General features: G+C 37.7%; 1 protein-coding gene across 1 annotated transcript; it reads right to left on the reverse strand.

The window, feature by feature from the left end:
• Positions 1–1062: 1062 nt before the first annotated feature.
• On the reverse strand, positions 1063–11958 carry LOC134336649 (LIM/homeobox protein Lhx1-like). The gene is made up of 5 exons (XM_063030987.1): positions 11206–11958; positions 8843–9066; positions 7847–8124; positions 5742–5907; positions 1063–2429 (listed from the first exon to the last, which is right to left on the reverse strand). The coding sequence occupies exons 1-5, from the start codon at positions 11373–11375 to the stop codon at positions 2035–2037; spliced, it is 1233 nt and encodes a 410-aa protein (XP_062887057.1). The 5' UTR covers positions 11376–11958; the 3' UTR covers positions 1063–2034.
• Positions 11959–12056: the final 98 nt, after the last annotated feature.

Genomic DNA, 12056 nt, shown 5'->3' on the forward strand with positions numbered 1-12056 from the left:
AATCTCCCATCCAGAGAAGTGAAATTAACCAGAGCCTTATACATTTACCAGTGAAATTTTTTCCTTATTATGACCTTAACTTATATTGCCATCAATTATTGTTTATATCTCTAAAATCATTAATTTTGCACTAAAATTAATTTCTCATATTTTGTGGGTTTGGATGCTATATTTTAAGGAAATATTCAGAGTATATGTATATTTCTTTAATCTCAGTTTCTTACTCATTTAGACGCCTATGTAATAAATTGTTCTACAGAAGCTCTGGAAAGGAGAACATCAAATTGAATTAAAAATCAACAAAGAACTTGAAAGACAATTATTCATTCTGGAGGAAAGATTAGACGTTACACTGAGTTTGTATCTTTGTGCATAAAAAAACCCACTCACATGAGCATAACACCTCTTGCATATTGCAATTATCCATTTACCAAAGATTCTTGTGTTCAAGGATTTTAAAAACTGCATTGACCAATGAGTCCCAATTCCTGCTTCCTAATCCTAGATTTCCCACTCCTTCATTTAAAATGGTGTAACTTTTTAAACTATTTACATGGAATGTTCCATATTCATATCACTAATAGTGGAGCCAGAAAATTATTTTATGCAAGTGTTAGTTCATAACATTAGAAACAAGGCTGGAGTTCATTATCAGGTAATAAACTCAGATAACTTAACAGCTAACAAATTTTCTTTAAAATTTAAAATTTTACAATTAGTCATTTAACCTATTCAATGTGATCTTTTAACTCAGTGGAACTGAAACAGTGAAGTTTTGCTGTAATTATTTTATCTGAAATTTTATCTCATTTTAATAAAGTACATTCCATTGACATGCCATTAGAAATTGTAGGAGTCAATTTTAATACAAAGAAGTAGAGATAATGTAGGTGTAAAGTTGACCGATGACAGTTTTGGAGGTAGTTAGTTCAGTAACGGACTGATACCTAAAAACAACCAAGATGCTTCCAGTTCATTCTGCAAAATCACCTTGTTCATAAACAGAGCACTGACATTTAAGGACACTAAAACATCAATTTTTTTATTAAAAAGTCACAAATTTATTCAACATGTTTTTTTTCATTTATACAGTGAATGGTCTAATATGCAACAGAGGTCACAGAAGCTTAGGCCTATCATTATGACAAAAATTGATATCATGAGGAATTCTATACTGTATAAAGAAAAAGGTAGCAGCTATAGACTGCATATTTGACCATGTAGTAAAATTGTTTAAATATTTGACCTTTCGTTTCTGTAAGACACAAAAATAAAATCCTGTATGAATCTATATGAGCATTATTAACAATATGAATGCTTCCTATGAGAGAGCTAAAAATGAGCAGAAAGTTTATTTTTAACACTCTCTTTCTGAACACTTTCTCCAGTGGATGGTGCAATGCACCTACAGTAATTGTGCTATGACTTATCTATTTGGCACCTTTCTAGTTTGTTTCTCCACTTTTGTAAACATACGCAAAAAAAATCACTTTGTACAAGTTGGAGCCATTAACCATAACTCCAGTAATTTTTGTACATCTTTTGGAAACAAATAAAAAGGTTTGGTTACATGATGCCCGTTTGTTCAACTCGGATCAAGAGGTTCTAAAATGTTTTCTAAAACATTAAACTCCTGAATTAAATATAATACGTAAACAGTAGACTCTTTCAGTTCATTTATGAGCTTTTTGTTGTTCAGCTTTGTGTAGGTAGAGTAGTTTGCGTTGAAGTCTTGGGGGCTCCCGAACGCCTTTGTCTTTTCTGAAATGTGTACTTTTTGGATTCTAAAAACTCCGCTCAGAATGCCGTCCCGTTCAAAACTTGTTGCTCCACTAACTCGTTGCAACTTCCTTTTCGTTTGATGCTTTCACTTTTTAAAAAGTGTTATTTTAGTTTGTTTTGTGACGAGTTTCGTTGATGATCTTGGCTTCGTTCTTGCTGACCGGGCAGCGAACGAAACTGTCTTTGGGGTGGGATAGAGCGCAGAGCGAGACACATTGTCAATTTCAGGAATTTCCGCCAAGTCGGAAGTCGTTACCAAACGGCTGCTTCATTCATTTCCGGAGGCGGATGTGACAAATGGTTGGCGTATCCCCCATTCGTGAGAGAGAAGGACGGGCTAGGACCTGGGCCGAATACATCCGCCGCCATCGTGTGCATTGACGGTCCTGTTAACCCCGGCTCTGGGCTGGGAGAGTCCCCGTGAGAGTGAGAGATCATGTCAGTAAACCTCTGGCCGTCGCCTGGCCCCGGAAGATTGGTCGGGTGGTGGCCGGGCAGTGGATGCTCGAGTCCGCCGAGTGGGGTCGCCCCAGGCCCGGAGGAGGGCACAAAACCCAGATCCACCGGAGTCTGAGCTTGAGACGAGGGGGGACCTTGAGGAAAGAAATCGTAATTGCTTCCAGGGCCATAATATTCAGTCTGATAATCTGTGGAAGCAAAAACAAGATCCAGTAAAGATAAATATACAACAATAGGCAATCTTAACACTTTACAATTTCAGGACGTCAAATACAAATAAACCAAGAATAAATGCAGTAAACAGATAAATTAGACATTCTTGATAAGTATTAACAAAGGATTGATCAAAAACAAAACCCGGGAATAAGCAAAATCATCATGATACAAAATTTCTTAAAACGTAACATGACAAACTATGAAATTTATAACTTGGCTTTGCGTTGAGATTACATTGGATATTAAATCGCTGATTTTGATTTAACTCCTCTCCACGTTCGCTTAGTGTTGATTAGAAGCAGCTCCTAATATAATTGACCCTTGAATATACTAAATCCCAACCTAGTTAATCCGCTTCCAAGACACAGATAGGTTTACAAGTTGGATTGTAGATTAAACCACCAATAGAAAGTCTTGCACATGTACGGTATAGCCAAATTATTTCATTTCATTGTTATTCTTTGTAAGCCATTCAAATTGATCTACGGTCAACATGAAATCTGTGGCCAGGAACTCAATCTTCATCTATCTCTGGGAGCCGCAGATTCCAGTATTAAGTTCTGTGGCAAATTAAAATAAATCAGGATCAACATACAAAGGTTGCTAACTATATTAGAAATTCATTCCTATTCAATAATACCAATTATATGGGAGGTCCTTAAACAAAACATTTGCAAAATTATAGATCTTAATATTTATTGGCTTAATAATATATTCAATTATTTCCCAGTTGCGGAACGGACATCAAGATCAGTTTATTTTTTGGGTGGGGTACATTTAATTATTTTTCCTTTTTGCTGGTGCCCCTTACTTTTTATTAACCCGAAAGCGGTTGATCAGAATCCATCTGAATTCACGGCAGAATGAGCAGAGTACAGGGGGAACAAAAAGCATGTTTTTGCTCTAATTTATGCCCTATTTGTAAATCAGATTGTCGCCTTTTTTCTCTTGCTCTCTAAAGATTTCATTTCTGTAAGTGAAATTGAAGCAGATGTGATTGCAAACAAACGCTTGGGAAACTATTCTCTGTTATTAATCCTTATCACACAGAAGGTCTGGCGCAGCAGGGTCCCACTTTTTGAATAATGCTCACTCATTTTACACAATCGCAACCGCTCTCACAAAAACACCACTCAACTAGTCATTTTAGAGCATTTCGGCAAATAACAACCTGCCACGCTAAGAATAGTAGCTTGAAAAATATTGTAAAATAGTTTATTATTCTGGACCGAATTTTAAATCTGCAAATAAAATCGTTAGTTGCACAATTCAGTGAAAGTGTTTTGAAAGTAGTCTTCTATCTAAATGCTCCACAGGTATTAATGTCATTTCGCATAATTTTCAAATCCTGGTATTAAAAACAATGCTTCACTTACTAACGTCAATAATACTTCCTAAATCTAAATAAGATCCATTTATAGAAAGTTAGGACGGAGTTCGCTTAGTCCTTCAGAAAAGTGTCTTGAAATTCATCTGGATCTGCTTATCGCTTGTAAATTGTATTTTTGTTTATTTTTCAGCTACAACACTTTACATCCGACTAATTCCTTTCTCCAGTTCAGCCTGAATGCAAGCTAATTTACATAAGTAAATGAAATGCTGAATATGCGTACAAATACTGGCCGCCTCCACTAAGTTAAAAGATAGATGAAAATATTGATGGACTTTAAAATCGGCCAGCAGAATTATTGAAAACTTAAGTGCGCTCATGCCCAAAGTCATTTTAATTTCAAATGTGTAGTTTCAGTGTGAGATCGAGCATAGGGTGATCCTAGTCAGTGGGTCCGATTATCGCTGTGTTTAGAGTAGCTTTTTTAAAATGTTCTCTTTTTTTCAGATACTTGAGAGACAAACGTACCACCAATTAACAGCGCAGGACAATCCAATGTAAATGAAATGTATTCATCTTGCCAATAATGCATCTTTAAAGAATACATTTTTAAATGCATGCTGTTGTTTTAAAAAAAACGAATAGATACATTATTCTTAACATTCAAAACGCAAATTTACGATTTCAATATAAATGCTTTTATTTGAGTGGGTTGAAGAAATGTAGTTGAAATATTTAATGCTTCGTGCTACGGTCTTGTTCCGAGCCTCCTACTTATGCTGTACATTCACGCCATATTAATTAACCCCATCCCCTCCCGCGTGCTTATTGTCGCTCCATGTTCTTGCCATCAAATAACAGCGAGTATGCTGTTTACAGTCTACTGGAAGCCCCACCAGCATGACGCGGAACACAGACATGGAAACTTTCTAAGCAGCAAAGTTGACAAATGTCCCAGCTGAGGAATATGGATGGATGTTTTTCAACGTCTCTAAATATACAGTATAAATTAATAAAATTTATAACATGTTCACTCTTTGTACACTTAAAAAATTGCATAATTAATTCAGATACAAATCAGTTTCAGGCCTTATTCTAACGATGCATTGCTCTGAATAGATATGTGCTATTATAACTCAAACAGGAGCAATTATACCATGTAAGCATTCTACTAATTCTTAAAATTAGAAAGTAAGCACATTATGTAACTTTGTGCACGGTACAAAATATGAAGAAACGGTTACGTAAGTCAAAGTAGAGAAAGGTGCAAAATATAGTATATGGCAATATAACAAGTGATGTATCTCCATTTTTTCTAAAATAATTCTTTCATTAAAAAGCGAAGTTCTCTGACTCCATGACCTTCCCTATCACGCATGCTCTCCAAACTCTCTAATGGAAGACAAAACATACAATTAAACCCAATTTAATACTACCTAGTTTTAATAGGAATACTGGAAACCTTTAAACATTTTAGAACTAGAACGTCATTAGTAAACCAAATCCTATGGGAATATATCATTCTCCCGCACTCTGTATTTTTAAGCATATACGAACATATGCTGTGACTATTTCAGATCTTTTTTGTATATTCCCGTGGTTATCCTAAGCAGACTATTTATTGCAGACACTACTTTTGGGGCGTTCCCTTTTTCGCGGTGTAATCTTTTGCTGCCCAGCTGTTTCCGTACATGAAACTGATCTGACATTGACAAGTAGGTGGTTGAGAGAAAAGATATACTTTAGCCTTAACATAGCACGGACAGTCTCTTCCTATAATCAGTGATTGAATAAGTCAATAATAAGTCAATAAATGGCTAACTTCATACAGTATTTCAATTGTCCGTCAATATATGACTGTAAAACTGAATTTGCAGCCTCTTTCTCGTTAAATAAGTAATCAGTTTTTAAGCACATCCTGGGGAGTGTTTAACAGAAATGAATTGGGACTTACCCCCGTAGTAATTGAAAGGGCCGTTTCCCATCATGTCAGCCCCGTCGAGGCGATCTCCCAGGGGTCTCATCCGTCTGGGGCTGCGGAAAAACGCGTGTCTACGAGCCCCTAAAGCACTCAGCTGCTTCATCCGCCTCTCCTTGGACCTCCTGTTTTGGAACCAGACCTGGGGCACAAAGCAGCCACGAGAATCCTTTTATTCCGAAAATCCTGAGTTAATATTAAACCATACTTACAATGTAAACACGAAACTTCCAATCCCACAGTTTAGAGTTAAGGAAAACCTGAAGTACATAAAAACTTTACTTGGCAACATTAATCTCAAACCAGTCTTGAAACGCAGGCTACTAATATTTACATCGTGATGTTCAAAAGGCGAAGGAATGTCAGGAGCCTCTCCCAGAATAAAACACTGAATCGCTTTAACAACAGTTTTGCCAAATCTTTCGATAATATCGTCTCAATTCCTGACTTTTCAAAGTTCAGAGTTAAAATAATCTCAGGATGGGACATGTCACCTGAGATTCATTTTCCTGGGGGCATTCACAGTAAATACAAAGAAACACAATAGAGTCCATGTAAAATTCCACTCAAATAAAACAACCAATGGGCAAAAGGCGGCAAATCCTGTGCGAGTAAAAATACTTTTAGAATGCCACACAGCGTTTGGTATATATTTTGAAGTTGAATTATAACTGGGCTTCCTTCTTACAACATAAATTCATCTACAGAATCGGGAGATGTAGTGGAATAATGGCTGAGCTGTCATATCTTGGGAAAAAAATTTCAGAAAGAAAGCAATTCTTAAAATAGAAAAAATGTAAACGTTTTTCGCCGCTTCACGTTGTAAATTTGTAAATAGTAGGCACCTATTGTTCGAATTTTAAGTTCCACAACATCATAATAAGCAAACATTTAATAATCCCAACATTACATTGAAAATAAAATAAATGATTAACAGTTTGTATAAAAAATCATATAAAATTGAAAAAAATACACAAATGAAGTAAGACAAGTGAAGTGTTGTGAAACTAATTCCCGTTACTACTACCATAAGTAGTTATTGTCCCTGGCCTGAGGCCGGTGGGCTCTTTATTTACCTCAGGTCACCAAAGTGAAGGCCTTATACTTTGGACAGCCTACTTCACAACTCTTTATTTATTCCATAGTTAGAACAAGTGACGACAAAGTGTCAATTTTGCACTCCCCGACTGCTGTTTTACCCCGATTGCAGTAGAAACGCGTTTCTCTCTTTCCTTTCTCTGATTTAGGGCCTGTTCCCTCTACCCAGTCGAGAGCTGGAGCTGTCGAGTACATGAAACGCTTCGCGAGTTCTTTTAAAATACAGCCCATATATTTTTTTTTGGGGGGGGGGGTCCTCATTCTCGCTCTTAGACTCTGGTTTGTCAGCTGCCATAAAACTTAACCCGGGTATTCCCGTCCACTTTCCCTACCATTTTATATCTCGATTCGTTCCCTAAACAGCGTCCTGCTACACATTGTTGGTGATAACCTACTGGATTATTTCTCTTGTTTCCAGTTTGACAATAGTTCGCACTGTCCTGACCACATCATTACACAACCGCACCATTTATTTGTATTTGTGTGGACCCGGCTTGACCTCTTGGGTGCAGTCTTCTGAGATCTCTCGGCTTCCCGTGTTCACTCCTAGCACATTTTACACAAATAAAGGAGTTTGTTTACCTAGCTTTCCTTATTTAGCTTCGGGTTTTTTTTCGCGTTATATACGTTTCCCTACTGCGACGTATCCTACTGTGGCAATCCATCTTTTTTTACTAGAAACTGTTCGGAGAATTTATCCAGAACCTCGAGATGCACCCGCTGGTTGGCCGTTGATAGCACGATCTCTACCCACTTTTCACGTTTGGATGACTTCCCCCGATCGGAGCGTTCTTTATTCAATTTCTCACTTTCAAAATATCTTTAGCTCCATCTCCTGCAGCACATTTCTGTTTAAACACTCAAACTGCAAGTTTTATATTGACTCTGACAATTGTACCCCCTCACGCCCTCCACATAACCCCGACCGCTAATCTGCGGTTATGTAGAAATTCGCAGCCTCGGGTTCTGGATGTCTCTCTTACCTGTATGACCCTCATGTTTAGCCCGGTTTCCTGAGCTAGCTGCTCTCGGATGTGTCTTGTGGGTTTGGGGGTGGCTGCGAATGCCGCTTTCAGAGTTTCCAGCTGTTTCGCTTTGATGGTTGTGCGGGGTCCCCGGCGCTTGGCTCCCAGGTTCTGTTCCTCGTTCTCGTTATTGGTAGTCTCTTTATCTGAAATATTGGCGATTTCTGAGTCCTTTGTGTCATCTTGTAAATGGTCTTGACAATCCGGAGATAAACTCTGATCACTACATGCCGTTACTGTACAACACACAAAATGACGCGGGATGAAGAATGTGCTCACATCACGTAAATAGCCGATTTAACGATGATAATCACCGAGATTTTATTAATAATTGATATATAGCCGCTTTGGAGCGCTTTTTATTGCATTTTAACATATTAAAATGAAATATTTACCAACGCCTATATTTAAGTGATAGAATTATAAATTAACCAGCAGTCCAAAATTAATCTTCCCCAAACGCATCGTTCGTTAGTTGCGGTTACATTAAAATGAAAATTGCAAAACAAAATAGCACGGGAATAAAAATTTAGGTATCTAATCCAGAACATTGGACACACAGAGTAGTGTCATTTAAAAACTACCCACACAAAAATGTACATTTTGCGACTCGCAAATGCATCAAATAACAAATGGTGTTTAAATTACCAGCAATTAACACGAGTAGGCATTGTGGGTGAAATGGATTTTAAAACCATATCGCTATGCCCGTTAACCGTTGCAATTAAAAAATACATACAATCCGAATGCCCAACCATTATGTAATACCGATTATCACCGTTCCATAAAATATTCGATTTGATAAAACACTCGAGACCAGATAGCAGTAAAGCTGTGCGTTATTGATCAACATATTAGACTAAACAGTACAGGGCCGCACTATCGCCCAGTTTCCTAATAAGCATAAATAAACATACACACACAGATATAAATACAACGAGGATTTGGCCTTACGTGACAGCGGGCCGTTTTCTTTCGAATTATTGCTGTTTAAAAAATCGTCTTTGCAAACAAATTTGTTTTCGTCGATGATGTAAAGCTCTTCTCCGGTGGAAAGTTGTTTGTTGCATATCATACAAGTAAAACAGTTCAGATGAAAGACTTTGCTCCTCGCTCTCCTCACCAGATCGCTCGGGGAGATACCCTGATAGCAGCCGGCACACTTCGTACCAAAACGACTGTAAAGCACCACAGTAGCGGGAAAATGGTCAAAGGAATTCTTAATTCTGTTTAGTACATTGGTAGTTAACTACATCATACTAATCGGGTAGAACGGAGTTAATGGTGGATAGATTATTGTTAATACTGCAGTTGTCCTGCTCCAAAGTGTGTCCAGGGGCGTACAAACGGAAGAAACGTTGCCTATATTTGTATAGATCTGCGTTATCAAGCAACCGAGACCAGGCTAAATCGGGACCGACACATCGGCGCGTGACAGATTGATCAGTGAAGTATTACATTTAGAAAATCGACTGAAAATGAGCACGGACTATTTATGAGAAGTTCCCGTCAGCAAACTGACCAAAAGTGACAGAATGCTATCTGGGGTGGGGGGGGGGGGGGGAGCTTCACAATAAACCAGGTTGACACTATCATGTAACTCCCAGCTTCCATTTCACAATGCGGCTAATTTTCCTTCCTATTCGCATAAACTATAGCGATATAATATGCGTCGTCTCCACCCCAATTCAATATACACAACCCTTATTAAAAGCTTTTGAGGCAATTTATCTAAAATACGTTGTTCATTATGGATAAAATTCAATCGAGTCGTGGTCACAATAATTAGAGTACAGCGAAAATTAATGCACATATACGGGCAGCTAAAATATAACTTAGTCTATGTCCATTTCGACGTATATATAAAATAATTTGCCTGTTAGAATTGTGGGTATTTTCTGTTTTCCTCTTAAAATATTTCGGTGCAATGTTTTAATTTTTGTTTACTTCTTGACCAAGATACTGTTTGACGAAATTGTATAACAGGTGACTATAAACTATTCAAGTCTGTGCAAGTTTACTGACACATTTTTTAAAGCAAGGATACGACAAATTTGTTTTATTTGAGAAAGAGCAGCAAGTGAGAAATGTGTTTTTCTTTTGCTAATACTGCAGTTGTCTTGCTTCAAGGTGCGAAGCATGCCGTGTATAAACTTAAAAAATGGTATTCTACTGAAAACGACGTTTTTAAAGTATCTCATTTTCATGCTGGGTGTAAAATCCATTGGATTAATAAATGTTACGTCATTTACAGGTGACGGCAGATTGAAATGATGATGGCGTATGATCCCGGAGGAGGAAGGAGATTTCAGGAGTGCCTGATTAGAAAGGTCTTCAAACTTGACATTAAACCATTCATTAATAATAACTGAGGGGGTGGTTGGTTCAATAAATGATTCCGGTATATAAGCGATAGGTAAAGAATATTTTGCTGTCACATTAGATTGTGCAACTTGAATCAGGCTAATACTTTCAAAGGACTAGTGCTGTAATAACTTAATTAAAGGAAGTGAAATATATTATTCCAAGATAAGAGTTATTCAGCACATGCATGCCGCTTGGCTGTAAATGAAAGTCATACTGTACAAAGTTTGATAGAAATAATTGATTCAATAATAAAGATTCAAATAACTCAGCATGTAAACTATCATTAAATTTACTATCAAACTTGAATTGTACGTTTGGTTCATGAGTTTGGGAATTACAATTGTGCAGCTATTTGTTCAGTCTACTTAGGTTACAAAGATTTGCTCATATGTGCTTTGTCTATGGTTTCCTCTTCACACACTTATTATTCAAAAACACTTATCACATCGTTACCAAAAAAAAAGATAAAACACCAAGGATGTAGACAGAGCCGAATGATTTCCTCTAGGATTCGTTCTTATTGATCTCTGCTTTAATTTGCCTCAGCAAAAGAAAAGTGCGAGTTCTATGCTGAATACACATTTGCCGCATTACAAGATCAGCAAAGTTACAGATCGTGGTTTGAATGGATGTGTGTAAAATTTCAGCTGTCCTACCGTGCCGTGAAACAGTAAATAGTTCTGTACAGGATTTATGATGAATATTTAAAGTTACTCTTTCTTTTCCTCGGGTAACCGAACAAAACATACTTATAAATGTGAAAGTTATCTAACAGTACTAATTAAACTATCTATAAGACATGCATTATTTGTTTTCACCAAGCACTGTTCTAGTATCTTGTCAAACAGATAAAACAACAGCATTTCAGTCCTGGCATAATGTAAAACAAACTTGAAGCTAACGCTATACGAACACAACGTGATCCCTCAAAACCACACTATTACACTTACCGAAAAAAGTCGTTCTTGCAGTAGAGCTTTCCTTCTCGCGAAAAACATTTTTCTGTTAAATTGCATTTGCATTCGCAGCACTGCACACACTTCACGTGCCAAGCTCGGTCCAGGACGTTTAATAGGAACCTATCAAGAATAGGCCTTTCGCACCCCGCACAGTGCACCATTGTCTTTGGATTGTTCCCAGATAATGAGATAGCTGACGGTTAGATATTTGGCTGGTAATAATGAGGTCCTCGATCGTCCAGGAGGCTGATCCTTTAGAATGGCTGTTATTAAAGGGCGATGCTTCCAACGGATTTAAATGGCCAGCGTTCTTTCTTTTGAGGTAGCTGATATCAGTCAAAGGAAATCGAAGCAGGTGTACTCCTAAAGAAACAATCGCCCTCTTAAAGAAATTACTATAAAATAATGAAAAGCTACTCTAATCAACAAGCAACAGTGCTGTCACTCTGGAGTATTGAAGTAAATGATTTACTCCAACATGATGCAAAAGGTACAAGTGTTTAATTCAGCCGCTTGTCTCATAAGTATCTCTTAAGTTTGCTCGTATTAGCAAAATTGTAATACATATATTAAATACTCCAGAAAGCAAAGATGGGTGACAGGCCTGTGGCAAGCATTGCTTTTGATTTCATGGTTCAACTTTCCTGATCTGGAAGAGAAATATCTCCAGTCGTGTTTACTGTACAGCTATAGTAGTCGTGTGGATAAACATGCCAATCACCGCTGCTCCTGCTCTGCCCGCCGCACGCGCTCACTCGACTGCATGTTTCTTGGAGCTCGCGCACACCTTATTCATATCGCCGTCACGCGCCCCGCCGCGTCACCGACGCCCCCGTCCAATC

The sequence above is a fragment of the Mobula hypostoma genome, chromosome 23, assembly GCF_963921235.1.
Source record: "Mobula hypostoma chromosome 23, sMobHyp1.1, whole genome shotgun sequence".
Taxonomy (NCBI): domain Eukaryota; kingdom Metazoa; phylum Chordata; class Chondrichthyes; order Myliobatiformes; family Myliobatidae; genus Mobula; species Mobula hypostoma.

Coding starts and splice junctions, on each gene's coding strand:
- LOC134336649 (XM_063030987.1), bottom strand. CDS start 11,375: ATGGTGCACTGTGCGGGGTGCGAAAGGCCTATTCTTGATAGGTTCCTA. Junction 9,067..11,205: donor TGCAAGAACGACTTTTTTCG/GTAAGTGTAATA, acceptor GGTGCTTTACAG/TCGTTTTGGTACGAAGTGTG. Junction 8,125..8,842: donor AGAAAACGGCCCGCTGTCAC/GTAAGGCCAAAT, acceptor TGTGTTGTACAG/TAACGGCATGTAGTGATCAG.